This window comes from Anser brachyrhynchus (genome assembly GCF_964034855.1).
Source record: "Anser brachyrhynchus genome assembly, chromosome: 5".
Lineage (NCBI taxonomy): Eukaryota > Metazoa > Chordata > Aves > Anseriformes > Anatidae > Anser > Anser brachyrhynchus.
In genome coordinates this window covers 62,561,347-62,585,963 of record NC_137699.1, presented here as the reverse complement: position 1 = coordinate 62,585,963, position 24,617 = coordinate 62,561,347, and the positions used below count along the sequence as shown (strand labels likewise).

Here is a 24,617-nt window from a genome sequence, read left to right as displayed (position 1 = left end):
AGACACTTTGATAGTCCTATTGCTCCTAGATTCCCAAATATAAAGGTAAGATTTGGAAGCCATATGAGAATTCTCATGCATCTTACCGCATCAAGCATGCAGTCTAGGTCATTTCTGGTCAAAGTCTGGTTTTTTATTAACTGAAGAAATTTCCTAAACCACATGGGGAACACTTCGGAGAATTTTTTCATTATTTAAGATGAGCAAATAATAATTAAAAAAAAAAAGCATTTCAAAGCCTCCAAACTAAAATGCCTTTATATTATTATTTGCCCCAAATTACATTTTTATTTTTGGACCCATTCCAGTAACTTCTATCCACTAACATCCTCAGGGCAAACCCTTCTTTGCAACATACAGTTTAAGGAAACAAAATAAGATGAATGACTACAGAGCTGAGAAAAGAGAGAATCATCAGACTGTGCACCCAAGGCTATAACTTCCCTCACCTACAGCCACTGTGCCTATCCGCAGACACAAACGGCAAGAGACAAGGTTATAGTTCAGTCACTGAGCATACAGTCGCCCAGCCATGGCACTGTCTTCAACCACATCTCCCCTTCATTCCTCTACCCTCCTGGAAGGAGTCCCTTGAAATCAGATTTTACAGTTTGCAAGAGGCAACTATTGCTACTACTGTACTTTTCCACTCTTAATTGCACTCGGTAGCTTAGAGCCCTTACTCAGGCTGAAAATTCGGGTCTATGAATGTTTAAGCATCTCATAAATCACTCCACTCTCACAGACTGGTTAATTTTCACTACAGCTCACTGAAAAACAACAATAACAAAATAAAACTGAGCGAAAGAAAGTAAACGTACATTTTTTCAGTGCTGTGCTGTGATATTTCCTACTAGCATGTTAAAAAAATAAAAATAAAAAAAGTTTCACTATGCCAAAACCTTCAAAAACTTTCCTGGACTATCCATGTTCAAACATAATTTAAGCATAAGTCCATTTATTAAATATTTGGGTTGGTTCCTTCATTACAGTTCATGAAATTATTTCACAGACACTTACTCAAAACTTCACATCCTGCTGTTTTCACAATGAGTAAAGTAATAATTCAGCTGTCTGTTTGGGACTTTATATCTTCTCTACTGCAAAAACCTGTGCTGTCATAGCCCAAATATTTAATATCATTGAAAAGACAATGTCTGGAATAGCAAGCCAGAAACACACAAGAGCCCTAGCCTCAGGCTTGCCATTTTAGTTTTCTTATGAGCAAATGCAGTCAAAAAGAACAAATTCATCCGTATACAACATTTTCTCTTTCATCCTCATTACCATAAAAGAATTCTCAGTTTTAAAAGTTCGAATCTATATTACCTGAATCAGTGATAAAAAAGAGTGAATCATCTAAAAACCAGATAAAAGAATAAAGAAATAAGATTTTCTAGGGAGAATTTGATGTTAAGTTAGTGTAAACCAGGAGTCACCAAATGTGACCTGAAACGTGACCTCAGCTGAAGACTTGGCCTTCATTCACACCTTTGTTCTTCCCTACAGTCACTGCCGAGTCCTGTTTAGATCATTCTTCGGAAACTTCACATTCATCAAAACCACAAATGCAGAAAAAAAATAAATAAAACTTCAAATCATTGTGCTTGCAAACTGGGTCTCCACCCTCCAAAGGTTTTACAATAATTGTTGTTAGATAAGAAGGGAGTAGATTTGAACGATAATAAAAAACAAGCAGGCCCCATCATGAAAAGAATAAAACCTACATCGCCACATACAACTTGGAATAAAAAAATACTCCTATGTCAAGCCAACGATAGATGCTCAGCTCAGTGGGCAACACCGTATTTGTTGCAAATCTGACTTTATCCCTTGTAAAACAAGTAACTGCACATGCAAGCGTGCTGCGGCCCACAGCGCCATACGGGGATCCATGAGTGACTTGCTTTGGAGCAGTAACATAAAATCGTTGCAGTCTCCTCTGCTGTATTGTTGCCCATAAATGCTGTTATCACTCGTCTTCTGGTAGGGCTCATATATTCAAACACTAATCAAACCACGCTGTGTTAAAATCTCAATTAAAATTATTTTTAGTTTTTGTGCAATTAAACAGGCGATTTCAATGTGAAACACAAAGTGAATCATACAGTGGGGAAGATTTTGCTTTTAAATAATCACTTCTGTTACAATAAATTCTTCAAGGTTGTAAACAGACACTGCAGGAAAGAAGTGATAGAAACTGAAATTTTTTTCCCTTTTTTTTTTTTTAATTATGGAAGCTTTCTTTACCACACTTGGTACAATTTTTATGTATTTAACACAAACTGTAAAAAAAAAAAAAGTAGGAGAGGACTGCAGTAAAAGAAGGGCAGAACAAAAATACACACCATTTCACGTCAACTGCACAGGATGGACAATCCTCTACTCCAAACATCACTTGAGCTTTTCTGTATCTCTAAAAGACTTCACGTTTCATTCCAGAATAAACAGGGATTTGCCGCGAAGACTGCAAGTAAAAATATCCTGATCCTAGTGACACTTATGTCATTAGTCTCAGCAAAAGCAAGGGCTGCAGCCTGCCTAGAAAAGCAGAAGATATCTTCACTGGCAGTCCACAGTAACCATCAGAAAACTGCAGAGAAAGTATTTTATTTACCTGTGCCCTCTGCAGTTACCCTACAACACTGTTCTTTATCACCAGCTTCAGAGCCAAGCCCCAGTTCTGGTTTTAATTCAATAGACAAGCAGGATTTATAGGGCTAGACAGAGCTTAACCCCCTCTGTCTTTCTTTCAGCTCCTAACTCCATGGTACTATCCTGGCAAAATACCCTATAAATCCAGTTCTATGGCCACCGCAGCACACTACACACCGTACTCACAAGTGAGGCACTTCCCAAGCCAACAACTGCTCTCAGTCGGCAGGGCGTCTTTGCTGGGAGCTCCAGGAGCAGTCAGGGGGCTGCAGCCTCACCGAGAGAGGAGAGCCAGTCAAGGAGCCCCGTGCTTCCTGCCAGCTGGCTGCCACGGAGCTATCTGGGTTGTGATGGAAAGCAGCGAGAAACCGCATGCACATGCAGGAAAAAAGTTCCCTCAAAAAATTGGGAGTAGGAGGGTAGTTGCTCAATATTTTGAAATAACATATCTTGCAAAGAATCTGCCTTCAGCAAACACGTTGGCTTGGAGCCAGTCACCACTGGACAATCACCATTCAGATGTATTTCTATCTGTAAGTGTTTTGTTGGCACAGATTTAGAATAAAATCCTAACAAAACATAGTCGAGCATAGCTAGAGAACTAAGTAATGATGTGGAAAACATACAGAATCTCCCAAAATTGTGCTCGCAATTCTAAATTTTCTTTTGTGTCTCAAGTTAGGACTGTTTCTCCAAACATTGCACAATTTTATCTCATGTATTAAGAATTTTCCTTTTATTTCCTCATTGTGAGGTGCAATGTAAGACTTGCAACGTAGTGGTGGTCAGCTTTCAGCAAACATAACATGTAAAATCAAGGGAAGAAAAAAGATGCTTCAAAATGCTGAAATTGTTCCACCTATTTTTTTTAAACCTCCAAAACCAATATAAAAAATTGAAATGATGCCCCATGGGATCTTCTGGTGATATCACCAGTGGAATGCTCCCAAAGACATGACAGTGCATCTCTTGGAACACTGCATGTATTAATTACTTCTGCTAAAACACAACTTCCAGAAACTGATACATGAAACGAGAGGTGACTAACAAGTCTTTGGCATTGCATGCGGTTGCTTGGAATAATCAGTTTCCAAAGGTCTTACCAACGAAAATTATTTTGATGCTTTGGCCATTCCAGACCTCATTTCAGCTCCTTGCATAGAAAGAACGTAACTTGTTTGTTAAAGGTTTATCTTTGAACACGATACTTGCTAAGACCATATACCACCAAGTTCCCTCACTCCTTTTTTCCCCCCCAGTCCTGACTGTCCCCTCAATTCATACTAGTTCGCTCCCAGACTTTTACCTGAAGCACATCAATCATTTATTTTGTCTGGGAAACCTGAGCACAGAAGAGCAGACAAGAGACATTTATGAACCCCTCCAGTGTCCCCAGGGATACATGCCCATCCCCTGACCCAAGGACAACAAGGCCAGGTCAGGTTTAACCATGTTTCTCTGCCATTCTGAATGTTCACACTTCACCCATATGACAGGCTATAAATTCAGGGCACCATCACTTTGTGCATTGCTGCACAGACTTGAAAGCCAGGTGTCTATTTAAACCAGAGTAACTTCTGAAAGCCAGCTGGCTCTCAGGAGCCTGTTTGCTGAGAAATGAGACATAGAAACGACCTGAAACCCAAACAGACCTGTAGAGAATTGCTTTCACAGCAGTTGTGATGGGGTCCATGAGAAAATTCCCAGCTAACCCACCAGACCTGCCTGGATTTTCATCCACCATTTTCTTACATCACAAATTTTGTATACACATTTTGCTGCCAGACCACAAACCCATCCTACGTACATGTATTTACAGCCTAGGACATAGGGCTCCTTGGAAAATCTCGCTGACCCATCTACCCCACTGCACATCATTTTTATATCTCTAGAAAGGTACTTATTGCTGCATCAGAGGCACAAGTGTTATGGCACGTAATGTAAGCATTATTCTCACAATAAACAAACAAGCAAACCCCTGAGCAGCCACAAACTTACCACTCAGATCCTTATTGGTTCTTGTTAAGTTTTTTTTCCTCAAAACTTAAAGAACATCAGGAATATATAATGCAATAATAATGAGACCTTGGGATAATGCAACTCATGTAGACTACAAAAAAAAACCACACTTGAATCTATCTTCAGAAACAATTGGTATGAATCTTACCTATAGAGACAACGCATAGATATTGCAATACCTGGCACAAAAGATTAATATATGAATGAGGGTAAACAGAACCACAAAAATACCAACACCTTTACCAACTGCCATACCTTGGTATTTTCCGTGCTTGCAAAGACAAACTGTTTATTTTGAGTATTATTACATGCCCATTGTATATCTGGTATTGCTCACCACAGGGAAGATAAAATCCCTACCTGAAAGTGAGCAAAGACTAAATCCTCCAAGCGCTGTATTTCAGCCTATGCCCATGAATATTTTTCTTCACTTTGCACAGACCTCCAGTCCTAGAAACTGGCAAAAATTTCCAGAAGGTAAAGCCTCGATGCTGATGAGTTCCATTTCATATGCCAAAAGGACACTTTTTTTTGCAGACCAACATCTGTTAGTCATTCCTATAATATATATCACAAAAAAAGATGATTTAGATGTTTTAGCACACTACAACTTGATGTTCTGGGAAACAGCTTAATTTAAAAACACACAAACAAACAGCCCTAACAAGTAGTCAGCTAATAAACATAATAGTTACCATTTACTGTTGCAAAACGCCCAGGGTAATAAGGAATCTCAGGGGATCTCCTCAAGGTTTGTTTTTAATCTTTCCATCCCACGCTTGCTCCAGGTTTCACACTCACATACTATACCTGTTCAGTTCTGCCACAACAGACCCAAGCTCTGTCCCCACATCTTGCAGACTCATTGGCATTGCCACCTGTTATTACCATTTCAGGTTTCATGCAATGCTATACTGATTTCTACCACGTGAAGGTACCCAAACCCCAAAGAATTCCTCTGACCTTCTCAGAAAACAACCAGGACCATTAGCATTGCTGCAATTTTTTTACATTTATCAGTCTCACGTCACTGCTTCCATATAATACTCAGAGTTAAAATCTGCAATACTTTTCATAGCAATAGGTAAAAGCAATGGAAAACATATGGAGAACTTCACACCTATATCAAAACAGTACGAGTGTTACAAATAGTCTCTAAGGGGAACAGAGCAAAAAGATGGTGAATAGAAGCAAAGAATATACCTGTTCCTTCACACAGTTGCCGAGAAGTTAGAATGATGTTTCCAGCTACGGTGTCTGGCTCTTCTCGTGTTGCCTCACTTCTCAAGCTGTATTTCTTCCCATTTCTCATCTTAGTCAGCAACCTCCACATCTGCATTGTTTTATTTCTCCATTATGTGCACTAATGCAATTTTTGTACATATGCTATCAAATTCTCTGTTTCAAGGAACTGGTCCTCTACTTGATCCTCTCATCATCCTTTTCTTCATTCCCTAAACCTCCCCCAAATCCTGCCATACTAAGTGAGTTGTTTCTGCAGTCCTTCTCTGACAGGTTTCATTAACATCCCCAGGCTGTGGAACTAAGGTTGCTAATGCAGAACTAAAATCTAACAACTCCACAGCTGGACGGCTTGCTCTGGCCCTGCTGAGAATCAAACCAAACTCAAACCACTCAGGGAGCCTGGACACAGCCTTTCTTTTGACTGTAATTATCTATCATCTTTGAAATTCTTCAAGACCTAAAAATCACTATTCAAATCTGGCCCCTTCACAACACAGGTCTATGCATATCTAAGCATAGACTATGAAATGGCTTCAACACCATTGCCTGAAACAAAATTAATCACTACCAACAGGCATTTTTCCTGCTAATTAATGGGCCTGCAATCCTAATTCATTTGCTGAAACACTGCAAAAACAGGACTGTCAAAATGCCTTCAGTATGGGCAACAGCAAGCTCTTCAAATTATCATTTACACACTAGAAAAGTGGAACATGGCAAGGACAAGACATGGACACATCAGGGTTGCCCCAAGTCCGAGTTTTCCAGCAGCAGATCTCACAGGAGCATGCACTGCAACTTTCTTTCCTAACAGTACATCGGTGAGGTCTGGCCAGCCCAAGGCCCTACAGGTCAAACTGCCACGAAGATATCTGATGTTGGGTTCTTAGTTCAAAAGAGCAAACACTGCTTCCCTCTAGAAAGCTCCAGAAACCTCCAGGCTTGGATGGACGGGAAGTGCTGGGACCCCTTTTTCCCCCAGAACGGCCTCCCGGGTGGCCAGGGCAGCAGCCACATGGAAGCAGGGCACGTCCCAGCCCGTTTTTCTGTCAGAAAGCCAACGCCGGAGACAGCCACGGGAACGGGTACACGGCCCTCACCTCACCCTTCGCCCCCCAAGGCTCCCTCTGCCTCACACCACGTCAGCCCCGAGCCCCCTCTTCCCGCCTCTCGGCCCCTAGCCAATCAGCTCAGCTCTCCAGCGCCGCCCGCCATTCAGCGCGCTGCTCCTCGCGAGAGAGTCGGAGCTCCTCTAGAAGAAGCGCGGGAATAGAGAGCCAATGAGGTGCCGGCGGGTGAGCGGGAAGAGCTCCGAGGGGCGGTGGTGAGGGAACGCCGCCATTTTGTGGGCGGGCAGCGCCGCCATTTTGTGGGCGGTGAGGCAGGGGCCGGGCGGCGGGGCTATGCTGGGGGCGGAGGGGCTGAGGGACTGAGGGCGGGGCCGCCGCTGAGGGGCCGGTCCCTGGGTGAGGCCCTCGTTTATCCCCTGCCGCAGCAACTCCGGTGCCATGCAGGCTGGCCCTTGGGACTCCTCGGACGAAGAGGCCGCCGAGGAGGAGCGGGCGCCGCTGGCGGTGTCCTGGTGAGGGAGCGAGCGGCCGCTCCCTGTGAGGCGCTGGGGGTGCCCGTGGCCGGCCCTCGCTGCGCGGCCCGGGCGGAGCCTCACAAGAGCCGCAGCGGGACCGGCAGCGACCCCGGGGCAGGGGCGGCGGGGCCGGGGCGGCGGGGCCGGGAGGGGTCTGGTCAGCGCCAGGCGGCCCCTGGGGGTCTGTTAGGGCAGAGGGGGCCGGGTTCCTTCGCTTGGTGTTGTAGAAAGTTCCCGCTGAAAACTGTCCGTGAGGACTTGTAGCTGCTGGACTGCGCTCTGTTTCGTTCTTACAGCGCTATTGAGATGCTAACTTCTCGTGGTCCCACAGAAAATGAGTGTCTGGTGGCGAGTTATCTCTCTTCAAGTGACCAAAATGTTCTCTTCTGATTACCTGTTTTTTTGTTTCCTGATAGGTTGCCTTTGTCTCCTGTCTACTCTTCTAAGCTCCTGGGAGTGTGTTCCCTTCCAGGTAAGAAGCATTTACTGGATTTGCAGGTGTGTTTGAAGCTGAAGAGGCGTAATATCTGTACCCTTAAATTCTGCATTCAGTTTATTTGGCAGTGACTTATTTTACAATGGATGACTGGAATAAGTGTTTAAAAATAACAAGGCCAATTTAGAGGATGTCTTAATGCAGTGTTGTCTAGCGGAGTGATAAGATGTCTATCTTCCACTATAAAGCCAAATATTTTCACTATTTATAATGAGCAGCAACATAAGTGAAACAAGACTGCTCTAATAAATAATTCCTTTATAACTGCCTTAAATTACACTTATTTGCTGCACTGACACTTCTGTACCACCCTCCCTGAGTGTCTGGGTTGCACTATTGTTTGCTGATGAGCAGTGCTGATGAGTGGTGATGTCCAGTGCTGATGAGAATCCCACTAACACTTGAACACACGCAAACTATATGCTGAAAAGTAGCCAGTATGCAGTAGCTGCATTTCCATGTTAAGCTGCCTGAGCAGCCTCCAGTCATGGCCCTGCCAATAGAGCTCTTCTGCAGGATTTTGCTCTTATGTTCTCAGATGTTTCCAGAGATAAACAATCTTTTGAGGAGGGGAGAGAGACAAAAGACACAGTGCAAATACTGTGAGCAATTACCTTTCACAAACCAAACAATAGCTGTGGGTTTTATAGGGTAGAGTTCTGTAGGGGTTGCAAAAAAGCCTTAGTAGCATGCCTTGAGTTTAAAAAATTGATGTTGTGATATGTTGATTATTGAACTAGGAGGAGGATTTTCAGTGTGATTCCTGATATTACAGAATGGTTCAGAACTTATTTTCCTACTAGACAACATAAAACTCTGCAGTTATCCCTATCCGGTCTTTCTATTTGTGAGTTTGGGGGTGGGGGGGTGTTTTTCCTCATTTTTTTTTTCTCCACATGTACCCTGATTTTAATATCCCAAGCTGTTTGTATGGAAGATGCACAACAGTTTAAAACCTTGGGCAGTTTTAAAAATCCGATTATATTGCAGTGTTAAGCAGATGAAGGTGTTTAAACTGTCTTCTGCACTAGTGATCCATTTGCAAAACTAAGGACTGTCGTTGGCAGTGTGGCTTTGGTGTTTTCTTTGGTGTCTGTTCTCTGTTCTTTTGGTTGTAGCAGCCATTTCGTACATGTCGCTTACCTGGGGTCATAATCATCATTCGTAATGTATTTTAGGTTGCAAGTTTAAGGATGTTAGAAGGAATCTTCAGAAAGATATCGGTGAGTCTTCTGACCAGTGCATAAGTGCCTCTCATTACAATGGAATGGGTAAGAACAACCTGTGGGTGAACTGAAAGCACAAGTTATTCCTTACAGGCTAGAGGTTTGACTTAGCCTGGAGATTGCCAAAGTTGCTTCTTTATCTAACTTGGGCACAAGGATCCAGATGCTGTGTATTTGAAACACAGCTTGACTGAGAAGTATTGGTGCCTTATTTGTCCTCTTTCAGTGGATGTTATAATGTCCCTGTACATGCCATGATGTTATCTTCCCAGAGAAAAGTGAGATTGTGTAAAAACTTGTGGTAGTATTCAACTGTAAAGGCTAGTAGAGCAGAGACTAACAGCAAGAAAATCCTGTTTGGACAATTGTAGCTGGAGATGGGACAGAATCATGTTTAAGCTAGCAGTAGTTGACAGGACTGTTTAGAGTGGTGACGTGATTTCTAGTGAGGCTTGTCTCAAGGCTGCCTCTGAACTGTGGAAACTCCTCTCACAGATGGGTTACCTGAAGGCAAACATAGGCAGGACTTGATGGAAGTAAATGCTGCTTAAAGCAAAAGTGGTAACTTCTACTGTCTGAACTTTGAAGATTAAACAAGGGGATCGGTACCAAGTAGCTTATCTGTTTATCCTTAAGCTTGATAGGCTTTTGTTTATTTGCAAGTGTCTTAATCTGTTGGCAGATGAACTAAAGAGCTATGGGACACAGGATATATTTGTGCTTTGTACCAGAGGAGAACTCCTAAAATACCGAGTACCAAACCTTATAGACGCCTACCAACAGCATGGGATCTGTGTGCACCACTATCCTATTCTGGACGGGGACACTCCTGACGTTGCCGAGTGCTGCAAAATTCTGGAAGAGCTCAGAAGCTGCCTGGAAAGCAACCAGAAGACAATCGTACAGTAGGTTCTAGTTGCCTTCCTTTCACTGCACATTCCTACTTGACCAGCTGAAACAGAGTCCTGTCAAATGACAACTGCTTTCTTTAGGGTTCAAGCTATAAAAGCTTCTTGTGTCATGTAAGCTAACTTGGCCTCTGTAAGATCTGCATCTCCCACTTTCTGTTGCTCTGTCCCACGAGTGTTTTTAAAATGTGTGTCGAGTGGCCCCACGTGACTCCTTGCTGGAAGCCTCGCTGGATATCAGCTGTACAGTAAGAGCTGCAAACTGAAGCAGATAGCAGAGGATAATGTAGCCCTGGGCTGTTTACCAGAGGCCTGGTGGGTTCTAGCAGTGCAAAATTCTCTTCTAAATCGCGCAAAACTGTTTTAAAGCTGTATCCTTCAGCACTTGTAGCTGAGCTCAGGATAGAGGGAAGGAGCTTTCCTGGATCCGTGTTCCCTGAAAGATCCTGCTGACAGCTCCCCAGGCAGGCATCCACTGAGCGTCCTGGGCTTCCTGCTGGTGCACAAGCCTGCTTCTGTCATTAGCTCATGACTGTTACTGAAGCCTTAATCTGGAGGTGGATTTAAAGAACATTGAGATTTGTTCTTCTTGATGCCTTTTTGTTTTCCTGTGCCTTTGGGACTATTACTAAGAATGAAGGGGAACTTTAAAATTGCGTATTATCTTTAAAAAAAAAAAAAAAGAAAGAAAAGTAATAAAGGAAGGTCCGAAGAATAGGTGGGAGTTAGCCTTGTAAATAGTAGCAGTTCTGACGTTCTTGTACCACTGATCCTCTTGATTATATTAAGGCAAGAACTGTGTCTTACACTTGCATGGTGAGGGGGCTCTGGGTGTCGCAGTGTACTACAGCCAGTTACAGCCTAACATCCTTTTCTCTTTCAGCTGTTACGGTGGCCTTGGACGATCGTGTCTCAGTAAGTAGCTGCCTTCCCCCCTCAATGCCTGATTAACAAACCCGCTTTGCACCCCCGTTCCCACAAGGCAGCCCTGTCTGAAGGAGCAGTGGCAGCAGATGGGGCCAGTGCCATCAAACAGTATTTGATAAAAGGTCCAGCAGATCCGTGAACCCCGGCCTGATGGGGAGTTCTCCTAAAGTGGTGTTCATGGAGTAAACCCATTGCTAAGCAAAAGTGGTGCGGTGCTGAGTAGAATACATGCGTATGTACCTTTCTCTTACAGTAGCTGCGTGCCTCCTGCTTCAGCTTTCGGACGCGCTGGCACCTCAGCAAGCCATAGACAGCCTCAGAAACTTAAGAGGATCTGGGGCAATACAGACAGTTAAGGTAACGAGGCTCCAGCAGGTAATAGATGTGTCAAAACGTGATTGGAGAGTTCAGGCAGTCCTCCCCTTCACTTTACAAAGGGATCCCTCTGTCTTTGAGATGTCCCACAGCTGGTGTCCCTGCTGCTCTCCTGGGTTTTGAGCTGCTTCTGCTGTTTGGCTTTCATGCCAATGCCATCGTGGTCTGCCTGCACTGAATTCAGCAGCTGTCCTGCCTGTCTGCTCTTCACCATCACTAATAACTTGTTGCTTTCTTGTCCTTAGCCCTGCTTACGGCTTGCTGAGCCACTGTTCCTTTTTCTGGTGTCCCCATTCTCCTCATAGGTTGGACATCTGCTTAATCTTCCTGCCTTGTTCTCTTGCATTTTTCTAACCCAGCAGATGTTTGTCTTCTGCAGCTGTCACATCAATACCCTAGCAGTCTTCTTTAAAGAAGCACCCCTAGCATTAGTGTTAACACCTACCTGGAGGGAGGTCTAAGCTGCTGAACAATTTTTCTTTTCCTTGTTTTGGTGGGGATTTTAGCTACTTGTATCAATAGAAGTACCTATACAAGCTGACGTTTAATCAGTTTATAAGAATAGTTTCCAAGAAGCAGTTCTTCTCAAGAAGCCGATTTCTGCCAGCTCTAGGCCTCTTTGGAAGCCAAGTCTTGTCTGAACTATTTGAAAACGTTTTCCACAGACCACGAGGGCAGACAGGGAGCAGCTTGCATCCCTGCTTGAAGGGGAGGGGTGGGGACACAAACAGATACTGTAATGTGACTCCTTCAGAGGAGCCTTCAGCCACTGACTGATGCTTTTATTTCATTTGGAACATCTGTGTAGTAGTACTCCAAATGACGTATGGGCTGACCTAAGAGTGCTTAGCACAAACTCATGCTTAGTTATTACTGGCCAAAGTCAGTGTTCTGCATCACGGGCTCGCTGTGGAGAGCACAATACTCTTCTGACCCGCATAAAGCAGCTCTGAGTTATAACGTGAGGCTCACACCTATCAACGACTATGTTTAGAGTTGCCTTGCATTCACACATCTCTTATGGCAACCGTAGGATCTGAGCTAAGATCCCTCTAATCTGATGGTGAAGAATTCCGGAGGATTTGGAGTAAGCACAAAAAGAACTAAACAGGCTGCGGGGTGCTGCTTTGATTCTGGGGAATCAAACAGCTTTGTAAGATGGGTAGTGCCTGTTTCAAAAGTACACAGCACTTACTGCAAATGTGGTTGTGCTTTTTCAGCAATACAATTATATCCATGACTTTCGAGAGAACGTAGCTGCGCATTTGGCGAGAAAGGACACAGTCTTCAGATCGGTATCGCGATAAACTAATACTGGCATGGTGCACCTCTGTGTCTGCGTGGCTGTGGCAGACACCTGCACGAGGCACCTCACTCCTGACTTTTAACTGCTCATCGCCGCTGCCCGAGTGACACAGCCGCTCGCCTTCAGATGTGTGCCCAATGGGCTTGGGGCGGAAATCCCACGGGACGTGCAGCCTCTTCGTCTGTTCGGCGCTCTTCAATAATCATTGCCTTAAAAATGCCCGAAGGTGTGTTTGTGTTTGTTAGTGTTGTGCTGGTGGCCGGAGTGCCTAACGAGCTGCTTTTCACTGCAGAAGTGGTTTATACCCGGACTGTCTCGTGTTTGGCATCAGCTGGTACAGCCGGCACGCCCGCTGCCACTGACCTGGTACGCGGGCTGTTGTGGTGACATCCCGGGGCTGCTCCAGTGCGGTTACCAAATGGAAGGGAGGCGAAACACACAGCAATAACAACTCTTTAAACAAAAAAAGTCACAAAGTAAATGTATAATCCTCTGTAGGCTAGAGCGAGTCTCCCAGAAACATGCCTGCTGTAGGCTACCTCAGTCATCTTTAACTAGATCCACTCAAAGACCAGAGAAATTGAGTAGACTCCTGAAGAAAACATTTAAACTAGCTGTGTCCTGTTCTGAGGAAGTGCTGATCTGCTGCAGTGCTCAGGTGCCCTCTGGCACTCTGTGAGGTAAGTGTTGGCTCTGGGAAGAAGGCCTGCATCACCCACGCTGTGCCCCTGTGGCTCCTTTCATCATTAGACAAAGCAGTGGGGTTAGAGGAACTGTTGCTGCTGGGCTGCAGCTGCTGTGCAGCTGTTCTCCGAGAAGCAGCATCCTGACCCTTCTGTAACCACCTCTCCTGTTTCTTTGTCATGGTTTCTGTAAGCCCTGCCAGGCCCTGCTTTCTTCCCTCCTGACAGGGCACACCCCGATGGTGCTGCTGTCCTGCTCTGAGGGTCACCTTCTAGCCCCCAGCTGCAGCCCCCAGGGAGGCTGATGTTTGTGGTGTATTCTGACAAAGTGTCGGTAACTTTTCAAGTTAAGCTGGGAGCTGGTGCCACACCACCTGTTTTGAGCTGAAGTAGAATTGTGTGATTAACTGTAAAATGTGTGGCTGTAACAACTTTTTTTTTTAATGCTGCCACGTAGTTAAAGGTGATTTCTGTTGGCTGTGTTTAATTAGCTCTTACTGTTGCTCTTCTCTGCTCCTCAGGCAGACAACAGGAACTGTTTCTTTCCACAGCTTGAAAGCACTGAGAGAGTAATTTCCTCGAAATGTTCATTGTTCTTTCCCTGATACTGCTTCCCAATGCTCAAACAGAAATCAGAAAAACAAATTATTTTTTAAGGTGGCTTAGCAGGAAAGTTGCTGACAGGGAGAGAGATGTTACTTATTTTCTCCCTAATCTTTTGCCGTGTGGCGCTCCAAGAAACAAATACCAGATCCACATTTTGATTGTGAAATACCGAGTACTTTGAGTAGCCATTGTATGTGCTTTTCTGCACGCAGCAGTTCCTTTCACAGGGACCACTCAGGTAAAACTGAGATCTGTGGCTTGTATCCCTGGGTACAGGTAACTTTCACACAAACCAGAAGCTGGATTTCTGCCAGCACATGCTGATCTTTTAAAAAATAAAAGTGCTAAAAAAAGTCTTCTCAATGCCTTCTCTGAAGGATGCTTTATTTGGCAGCTTGCTGTGCCATATTCTCATAAGACTTTTGATTTCCAACCTTTCCCTCCAATATTTTTCACTGTTTAGAAGGTCTTTTAGTGAGATTATTTAAATCCTTTAGTTCTCACGTACTTATATGCAGCGCCAAGACAGACTAAGCCTTTAGTTCCCAGAGTTAGCTGTAAGTTCACGTTGTCCAGTGGATCTGCACCAGCAAATTAACTCTCCTGTTTTCACTTTTGGATTCCTCTGTTCCGGATTATACGTACACACTTGCAAAGTAGATGTGTAAAGCCTTGTTATGTTTTGTTATTACTGGAGAAATGATTTTCTTCTATGCAGCTGAGTGCACTGGGTCATACTCTGCACTACCGAAGCCCTGGCTTTCAAAGGGTGAGTAAAATTCCCTCTGAAGGCATCGCACTGATGCAACACAAGGGGCTGGGGACTCAGCCCCAGGACAGTGCAAGCGTTTGCAGACATTTTGCTTAATATGGATAAAGCCATTCCAGGGCTAGATGTGTTTTTCAAGAGACGCTACCAGTTTGAACTGAGTAAATGCTGTGTTGTTTATTCCAGCTTAACTCACCCGGGTACCAAGGGAGTTATGGTCTGTTTTAGAAGGCCACAGGGAGCTGGGGGCTGTGAGCCAGCCACAAACTCACTTCAGTAACAAACAAACATACCCAAGGAAGGGTTATTTAGCTTCGCTTATGCAGGCTCAAGTCATCTTAACAGCAGTTTCTGAAGGAGCTAAGCAGCAGGAAAATGAGGATGATTCAACAGGAACAATATTCATGAATTTCCAAAAAGTCATTCAAAAATTCTTTAGCTAAAAGTTCAAAATTGTTATATAAGGAAGAGAATTCTCTTGTCAACAACTGGTAGGAAGGTATCACAGGCCAGCAACAAGCAGTTTCAGGTGAACAGGGACTCCTCAGAACTTCAGAGATGCACGAGTTGGAACCCGTGCCTTTGAACATACTCAGATAATGGGGGAAAACACAGGAATGAGATGAAAACTGCAACTGTTGCAAAAGTTCAGGGACGATAAAAAGAAAATCTCGCAGTGCTAAAGCATGGGAAATTAAGTTTCAATAAATGCAAAGAAACAACATAAAAATGATTTTACATACACAGTAACAAGCTGTTGAGTATCTTATCACAAGACGGAGACTTGGAAGGTCTCAGAGCTGACGCCTAATCCCCCTGCAGCGCATTATAAAACGAGAGGAAACCAGAAGCAGAGAGCAGGAAACTGCCACTCGAAATCCCCATGGCACCCAAAGCTTGTGTGATGCCAACAGTTCTGGTCTCCTCCGGTTTGGAAATGGGAAAAAAAGGACAATCACAAGGCTGTGGAAGGCCCTCCAGCCAAGAGATGAAATAAGAGTTCCCTGCTCTGAAAGGTGACGTGACAAAGGTCTATTAGATCATGGCTGGCATAAGATACAAATGGCGAAATTTTCATTATGCCTCAAAAACAAGAACTTGCAGGCACCAAATGAAATTAACATGAATTTTTTAGCAAGGTGTTTGTTTTTTAATTGGTCGAACTGTTGTTTGTCTGTTTGGTGGTTTGGTTTTGTTTTTTAAACTTATTCCATTACAGAACTCTGCCTTTTGGGGCCTCTTCATCCATGGGTATAAAATTGCCCCTAAAGCAACTAAATTAACGGAAAATAGTTCAAGGGCTGTTTAAGATGCCAAACCTCTAGCTCAGGACATCTGCAACATGCAGGTTTCCGAACACATTCTCCCACTACCCCACACATCAGTATTGGACTATACAGATTTCTGCTCTAAGCCATTCTTACAGTTTTCATTACATCTAACACCTGAGAGACAAAGGGAACAAATAAACCATTTATAAAAAATGTTTTTTACTAAAACTGGGAAACTATTTTGTTTTTCTCCCAAACAAGTAGATGGAAGAGATTCCTAATTATAACTCCTAAATTAGTTAGCTGTTCACAATGACAATTTACAATGTGGTATTACCAGTTTACCGGAAACATCTTCCCCAGCCCCACTCACTGTTTATCTGCAGACCCACAAAAAATAAAAAAATAAAACAAGCAGGAAATCAAAGCTTCCATTTTCCAGACAAAACTCAATTCTGTATTCTGTTTCTAAAAGGTAAGGTGATTATTCATCGTAAAACAGGTGAATACACCAAGTATCTGTTCAATTTAAAAATAAAACAAGGCACCAAAACAACTAAAAATAAGTATTTCTGAATTTGAGACTTTTTTATTTATTGCACTAAGGAACAGCAGGGCAGTTTCACAATCTCACTTTCTCCTTTGAAAAGGACTGTAGTATTACTCTTAAACCCAGGAGTATTTTCACCATTGAACTTGATAAATGTAGGTTTGTCCATTTGTTAATAAATTTGTTCTTAGTGTCTGTGCACAGACTTTAAAAAAAATATCTAAATTCATTCCTTTGTGGACAATTCAACATTTCCTATCACAATGACAAATGCTTGTGGTTAAAGCAAGGCTAGTGTTCGGTGAAAATACAGGAGTCTCTGAACCATGCATATACAGGGAAAGATTAACCAGATGGGGGAAAAAAAAAGAGAAAAGAAAGAAAAACAGAACTACCGTTTCTGCAATTGTGCCCATGAATTCATCTCTTGAGACTGACATCCCCTACAGGTAACACATCGCGAGTCCACGAAGCCCAGCCCAAAGAACCCAGCGCACTACGGCTGCTCAGTGACAAACGCCTGCTCGAAGGCTGTTCCTTATGGAGTGCAAAGTCAAAACTTTTCAAAACCCAGTAATCTTTAGACTAATGTATATGTAATTCTTTAATTTCAGTGTCCCAGTAAAATATAAGAAAACAGTCTTTCCACAAGTATAAAATGTGGAAATATTTTAAAAATAGGGGAGCCATTGTTTTCTAATGCAAATGCAATCATCAGATTCCATATTTAATCTTGGTGAGACGGTCTCATTGTAAATAATCCATGTTTCATGGCTTTTGCATGCACTTAAATGGAACAAAGCTTGCTGAATGTCTTCTTAAGAGCTCACCAGAACATAAATCATGCTGGAAAGAAAATAAGATAAATATATTCAGATGCATGATTTTGAAAAATGTTTAATTACACAGTCTTAAGTATTCTCCCAAGGAACAAATCTGTGTGAGGTATCTGGGTTGTGACCGAACATTTTAATTTTACACAAAGTCACAAACACATGAGGGGCACTGTAAAGGGTGACACAAACAGGCAACAGCCAGATGTCTCTGGAGCAAGGGAAGCTGTAACGGGGAGTCCTGTAAAAACTCGGTTACTACAGGCTGGAAGCCGGTTCTGGCTTTTGGCTTGAAAGAAGTGGGAGAAGGTACAAGGAGGTGGCACTAGCTTTTGTGGCTCCCACCCCTTTTTGGTCTTGAAATAACTCTTCTACCTTTAACTTTGACAAATATCACAGTAAAATACCTGCGCAACTGAGAATTATTATTGTTCCAAATTCTTAACGAGCATACGGGGCAGGGGGTCATTCAGCTGTGCTAACAGAAGGAAGGCCGGGAACTTCCAAGCCTCCCATCACAGTAACCCGGAGATTCGTATTAGTATTAGTAATTCTGACCAAATTAAGACTTGTGCTTTAAAACAACGTATGGCAACTGTGGATTCTTCTATTTCTTTTTTTTTTTCAGGGAAGTTGGTATTAGATATTTTCCCATGTAGAAATTTCTCTTCTGCACGGAGCCCAACCAAAAAATTACAGGCTAACAATTAGACGGAGGATAGAGGAAAAAACTTACCCATATAAGTAGTAAAAAAAAGATAGAAGGTAGAATGCTAATTTGCACCATCCTTCTTTCTGGCAATAGGCTAAAATGTCTGCATTCATGATGGTCGTAGGATCGTACAGACCAGGGCCGCTCATCACGGGTCTGCTCATGTACCTGTAAGCGACACACAATCAGTTTGCTAATTAGTTTGCTCCCGGCAATGGGAGACACGGGCTCCTGTCCCCCGCCAACCGTCCCCCGCCAACCGTCCCCCGCCAACCGCAGAACCGGACCGGGAATTCCCCCCCCTCGCAGCCCAGCTGGGTCCATCAGCTCCACACAGGAGGCTGCCAACTGCAAGAGCAGCTTTGGGAGCCCCGAAATAAGCACGGCTATCAAAGAGCTTTTACAGATGGGATTCCTTATGAAAGGGTTTAAAGAGATGGAGAAGAGACCGCGGTGTAACCCTGTGCAACCTACAGCCTCTGCTCGTTATAAAATGCATGCTGGGACCACGCTGAAGGACTGCTCGCACAGGTCAATGCAAAACGACCCTACAAATGTCGCGTAAAGCAGGCTCCTCGCAAAACCAGCAGTCCTACCCCTCCAACTCCTCCTGGTGCCAGGACTAGCACAGGGAAGCCAGGCAGGGAAAACTGTTCTACTGGGCTATGTTTCGAGCAGATCCGCTCCCTCCGGCAGTTCCCTGCGCAGCTGCACAGCAGAGGGAAAGGCGGTGCTCGCGTCTCACTGGTAGGAGAAAGGCAGGATTGCCACTCCTACTGCTCGTCCACACCACGAATACGCAGCGTTAGCACACCCCAACGTGTCGGCCACCATTAACGTGCACAGCACAGCTCTTGCACAGCACAAGAGAATAAAAATAATTTAAAAAAAAGTGATACAGAAAGCAAAGCGATGGTTCTTATTTTATAGCCATGACGTAAACTTTCTCGCTAGCGTATCAAAAAGCATCTTCATTTGCCAAAGACACAGGACACTCAACAGGAAGCGCTGCAACAGGAGAATGAGGTACAATTACCATGAGTACAGAGATACCAGACTCGTCAATATTACCTCCAAATATGATAAGCCAACAAAGGCATATTGAGACCCAGTGTAAGCCACTCTGCTGCACAGAGAAACATAACACAGAAGAATGCATGGATGAGGTACTCTGGAAGTACAAGCTGGAAGAGAAAAAGATGAGTTAGACTTTTTGATTATTCAAAGCAAAACATGTGCTGTTTAATATATTTTGGAGGTAAGCTATTGCTTAAAAAATATTACTTAAAACAAACACTAACAAGCTCAAGACTGCAGAAAGTGAAAAGAGCAACTAGCAGCATGTGCCTTGCTGTTTTCACCTGGTAATCATAAACCAAGAAGGAAATTTTATAGAATGAAATATTCAGATAAAGAAATCTTTATTGCTTCTATTAACTTAAGTGCACTGTTAACAGATTCCTCGCTTTATACGTGACCTTCGTAACACAAGAGATCATTGAGATATTTCTTCTCATGCAACCGAGAAATATCACCAGGAAACATGCTCCATACAACGGTCGATTGGCAAAAAGATGTCTTGGGCTTTCCTACTTTCCTGTTTTGATTTGATATTCGCCCATACGTGACTGTGCGGATCGGAACTACTGCCAAGACGTGGTGCCCTCGGCAGAGCCGTACCGCACCGAACCGGCAGCACGGCTGCTGTGCACATCGGCGTGCACGGGCACGAGCGCTGCGCTGCCTGCAGGCTGGGAGGGAACAGCCCCAGCTATGCAGGGGGCTCAGGGCGTAGGAGCCAGCTTCGCTCTCCTTCACAAGTCCCTAATGTGCATGCTTGATAGCGTCATGCTTTCCAGCAGAAGGCCGCAGAGCTAGTTATCGATTACTGTGAGGTCACAGAAAGCATGAAATGCCAGCTGGGGTTAGTGTTATTAACGGGGGTCACATGGAGAGATCCGTGGATTAAATGCATGCGAAGAGCCAGCAAAACCTCACACCCACGACAAGACTAAAACTCTCTAAAACAAGTCACCCTGAAGTGGTACCATTCACTCTTTCATTACACAATTCAGAAGGAAGCAGATCTGGAAGCTTTTGGCTTCTCACCTCAAGATCGCTACAACATCTCCTTGTGGAAAACTCTGCATTTCTAACTCAGAGTTTTAAACCCTGTGTATGCACACGTGTGGCCCGCATACACACACAACGCACTCTGCCCCTCTTTTTTTGTGTAGTACGACTACTCTGTAGGATGGCTGCATCATTTTATCCGTGTTTTGTATTTTTTCATTCTCTCTAGCCAGACACTTCTTTTAAAGCCCAAAAATAGATTCCTAGAAACCTAAAACCCACCAACAGACATTCTCGCCACCCACTCTGCTACTACATTCTGCTTCTGGAAGCAAAAAGTATCAAACAAAGCAAACTTGCATCAACATCAACAAAAATAAGCTGTCGTAAAGGAAAGGTTTCAGGTAAATATTTTGTCCAAATCCTTCTTGGTATACTTACCATATACAACTTGGCAATTTTTTAAAGCAGAACAACAACAACAACAAGAGCCCTACCCAAAACAATGCATCTGGCAGCCTGCTGGGACAGATTTACCAGGTCTGACACCTGCAGTTTATTTCATTACACATCTCAAAACATATTCGTCTTTATCTTGTTTATTGTAGCCGACTCCCACAGCAGAATTCCTGTCTTGCAAGCCTACCACATTTCATCCTCCCTGCCTGTCCTAAAGGAAAACTGACTGAATTGTATTCGAGCGTGATTTCTATCACCGGCGTGAGGGAGGAAGGCACCTCTCTGCTGAGAAGAGATACTGCTGTAGCGGGAGCACAGAAGACAGGACATCAACAACACACTAAGCAGCTGCTATTTCGGGCTAATCTTTCTCTGAGGTATCAATTCCTACCGGGATTTTTGATTCTTTTTACAGAAAAGCACCGCCTCGGTGTGTTCGTCCAGCGACCATTTACCAGGTGCCTTCAAGAGCCTGGATGTTAACTTCACTTTCAGCAGCTGACCTACTGTCAGGAGAGCAGCCAGTACACATTTACGTAACGTTTTCTACTCACCAAGCTGTCGTATCAATAAACTCTACATGCACGTGGGTTAGCGGAAGGTTAATATTTGCTTTAAACATGCGCGTTATAATACTTGGGAGTCTGTGACAAGATCATAATGCATAAATGTAATGAGGATTTGCCTTCCCCCACGCTGTAGCAGAAATGACTGTAAAACAGACCAAGCAAGGGAAACTGTTAGATGCTCAGCTCCGCAGGCATCGGTCCTCTCTGCGATGCCATCGGCTGCCTATCGCCTCCTCGCCCCCTCTCGCGCTGTTACGCTCGCTGACAATTTGTGCCTAACAAACACCCCCCTGCTACTTTAAATTCGTTTTCCATTTGCATGATTTCCTTCACTCTCCGAAGCACGAGGAGGAAGTCCAGGCCGCACTGCTGTGCTGCCCCGGCACACTGCTTCAGTCTGGGCACGCCAAGCCAAAACAAAAACCAGGAGAAACGGGCGAAAAAATAAATCTGTGTTATCAAGCTATATGCTCTTTAACAAGCTCCCCTTTTATTATCGGCCTGTTACAGATGCAAGCAAATAGTTTGCCTCAAATGCTTTTCACAAACCGAGGAGCGTCAGAGTTGCATCCAAGAGAGGACACCAAGACATATCCCTGAGCCTGGAACATAAAACAAAGACGTGAAGGTAAGGCCTGTCACCTTGTGCCCGCCGAAATCCTCAAGCAAGAGCAGAATTTACCCAGCCGATGCTTAAAAACCTCCTATCATCTCGGGCTTTAATAAATCTTGCTTGGGAAGTGCCATTCGTTTCTGTCTGAAGCTAACCCGCAGGATGTACGTACCGGGCATGTAACAGTTTTCCCCACTTCACTGCAAGCAAAATCGTTTTTGCACAAGGTATGGAAATTCATGGAGCTGCTGTAAACCCCGACGAACAAGTAACAAGCAGATGGACAGGCACACTAAACAAAACGCCTTAAGGGTATTACAGATGTTCCTAACAAAATGGAAGTGGCATTAAAAAACATTAAACTGAGAAGCAGTACACACCTTTAACGCAATTTTGACTCTTTTAATCTTTTTGACCTTTTCAACTGTCTTTGTGCCGAAAAGTGTGGAAAGCAGATTGAAAGAGCGTTAGTACGAGGGCTGGAGGGTCGCCGGCAGATCAACAACAGTCAGAATATTCAGTGGGAAATAAAGGACCGGGCAGGGAGGCTTGGATTCCCTACGGGTGAACCCAGCAGGTCTCGCCCAGCCCGAGGGGCAGCCCCACGGCTCGGGGCAGGGCGCACAGCGCGTTACCCGCAGTACGGACGCCCCGAGCTGCACTTACGGGGTTGAGCGTGTTGCACTGGTCGATGGGGTTCTTGTAGTCCGTCTTCAGCTCGTCAAACGCGATGATCTGCAAGAAGAGAAGGGGCACGGCCGTCAGCCGGGCGGCACGGGCAGGGCGCGGTACCGCGGTACCGGGGGGCGGGAGGGCGGCGCACTCACGTGCCAGATGGCGAAGAAGATGAGGGCGGCGGTGAGCAGCAGCGCCAACATGTAGCAGAACGCCGCGAACGTGAACGCCATGGCGGGGCCGGGACGGGCCGGGCCGGGCCGCGCGCGGGGCCGGGCGCCAGCGGACGCCGCCGGGAGAGCGCCCGCGGAGCGCACAGCGACGCCTGCCGGGGGCCGCCGGCACCGGCCGGGGCGGCGGGGGCCGGGGCGGGGCCTCGGCAGGGCGGCGGCGACTCCCGGCGGGACTCCCGCGGCGCGGGCTGCGCTGGGCTGGGGGCGCTCAGCGCCCGGTCCTTTTCCTTTTCCTTTCCTTTTTTCCTTTCCTTTTCCTTTTCTTTTCCTTTCTCTTTTATTTTCTTTTCTTTTTTCTTTTCTTTTCTCTCTTCTTTTTTCTTCTTTTCTTTCTTTTTTTCGTTTTTTCTTCCTTTTCTATTTTTTTCTTTTTATTTTCTTCTTTCTTTTCATTTTATTTTCTTTCACTTTTCTTCTTTTTATTTATTTATTTATATTTTATTCATTTTATTTTCCTTTCCTTTTTTCCTATCTTTCCTTTTTTCTTTCTTCTTTTTCGTTTTCTTCTTTTTCATACTTTTCTATTTTTTCTTTTTACTTTCTTCTTTTCCTTCTTTTTATTTTCCTTTCTTTTTTCTTCTTTTTATTTATTTATTATTTATTTATTTTTATTTTATTCTTTTTCCTTTCCTATTTTTCCTTTCCTTTCTTTTCCTTCCTTGTCTTTTCTTTTCTTTTCCTTTCCTTTCTTTTCCTTCCTTGTCTTTTCTTTTCTTTCCTTTCTTTTCCTTTCTTTTCTTTTTTCATTTTTTTCTTTTTCTTATTTTCTCTTCCCTTTTTTTCTTTTTATTTTCTTCTTTTCTTTCTTTTTATTTTCTTTTCTTTCTTTTTTCTTCTTTTTATTTATTTATTATTTATTTATTTTTATTTTATTCTTTTTCCTGGCCTGTCCTTGATATCTACACTGAAACCAAAGATCAAGGAAACGGCAGTAACATTCAGTTTGAAAATGGAATTTGACCAAAAGGTAGAGGCAAGGCTTTTCTGGTGCAAAGGGATGAGGCAGCACCAGGAGCCAACAAACGCGGTGCCGTCCCCGATGGGACCCGGCAAGCAGAGGTACGGCTGCAGACAAGGAGGATGCCAGTCGTGCCTTGGGATGAAATACTTGGGAACAGGCTCCATTCATGCCCAGGAAAGGAGGAAAACCAGCTCTTACTATCCAATCAATGCATTCTGAAAGGAAACAGCAAGGAGATGAGAAAACAAACAGTTTGGGGAGAACCTCACATAATTTTCTTCCACGGGTTCATATAAAAGTCCTTTCAGTTTTAAGCAGGAATACCTTGCAATAAAGCAAGCCTGGGAGGCATTCCTGCAACCATTTCTTCCAGACACGTTGTGCAAGTCATGAATCCCATAAAACCAACAGCAGCCAAATAACAAATAATATTTCCTGGTGACATTTGCCAAAAAGCTTTACACACAATTAACTGAGTCTCAAAACAAGCAATCAGCAGGAGCTTCGTTTCCTCCAGCACAGTAAGAGGGGACACTGCAGCAAAGGAGCTGTCTTCGGGAAGTCAGCTGCTGCAGACGTGAGGTTGATCTCCATAAAGCAGCCTCATCCTCAAACCACTCCCGTGCAGGGAGTAGTACCAATAGGACCCACAAAACTTTGATGTAACCCCCAGAAAAAGGTGGATGCACAGGAAAGGAAAGAACCAGGAGTGCGGGGCAAGCAGCCAGCAGCCTGGGCAGCCCCAGGCTCTGTCCCCACTGCACCCCGCAGCCTTCCTGGCCACCCAGGGACCACAGAAAGGGCTGAGGGGCCGCCAGCTGCCCCAGGGCTGGGCTCTGCTGGGAGACCCGACCACGCTCGGTGTGTG

The 24,617-nt window shown here is 44.3% G+C and overlaps 3 protein-coding genes across 9 annotated transcripts in view; 1 reads left to right on the top strand and 2 right to left on the bottom strand.

Annotated features, from left to right (window-relative positions):
• The window catches only part of LOC308196028 (uncharacterized protein), a 163,196-nt gene extending 156,169 nt beyond the window's left edge, over positions 1-7,027 (bottom strand). For all 3 annotated transcript variants that reach the window (XM_080594438.1, XM_080594439.1, XM_080594440.1), the window contains exon 1: positions 5,878-7,027. In XM_080594438.1, the coding sequence (XP_080450564.1) occupies positions 5,878-6,013 (136 nt within the window). In that variant the 5' untranslated portion in view covers positions 6,014-7,027. The remainder of the gene's footprint in view (positions 1-5,877) is intronic.
• A 152-nt stretch (positions 7,028-7,179) lies between these two features.
• CDKN3 (cyclin dependent kinase inhibitor 3) lies at positions 7,180-14,391 on the top strand. Of its 5 annotated transcripts, none has more exons than XM_080594446.1 (7): positions 7,180-7,243; positions 7,921-7,976; positions 9,179-9,223; positions 9,909-10,131; positions 11,018-11,049; positions 11,315-11,436; positions 12,657-14,391. In XM_080594446.1, the coding sequence occupies exons 1-7, from the start codon at positions 7,200-7,202 to the stop codon at positions 12,741-12,743; spliced, it is 609 nt and encodes a 202-aa protein (XP_080450572.1). In that variant the 5' UTR covers positions 7,180-7,199; the 3' UTR covers positions 12,744-14,391. The 5 variants fall into 5 exon arrangements, with proteins under 5 accessions (XP_080450572.1, XP_080450569.1, XP_080450568.1 ...); XM_080594443.1 differs by lacking the exon at positions 7,180-7,243 and adding an exon at positions 7,311-7,501 and having other exon boundaries at positions 11,318-11,436; XM_080594442.1 differs by lacking the exon at positions 7,180-7,243 and adding an exon at positions 7,316-7,501.
• Positions 14,392-16,634: 2,243 nt separating this feature from the next.
• CNIH1 (cornichon family member 1) lies at positions 16,635-22,877 on the bottom strand. Its single transcript, XM_080594447.1, has 5 exons — positions 22,708-22,877; positions 22,547-22,615; positions 19,238-19,350; positions 18,191-18,334; positions 16,635-17,467 (listed from the first exon to the last, which is right to left on the bottom strand). The coding sequence occupies exons 1-5, from the start codon at positions 22,786-22,788 to the stop codon at positions 17,440-17,442; spliced, it is 435 nt and encodes a 144-aa protein (XP_080450573.1). The 5' UTR covers positions 22,789-22,877; the 3' UTR covers positions 16,635-17,439.
• Positions 22,878-24,617: the final 1,740 nt, after the last annotated feature.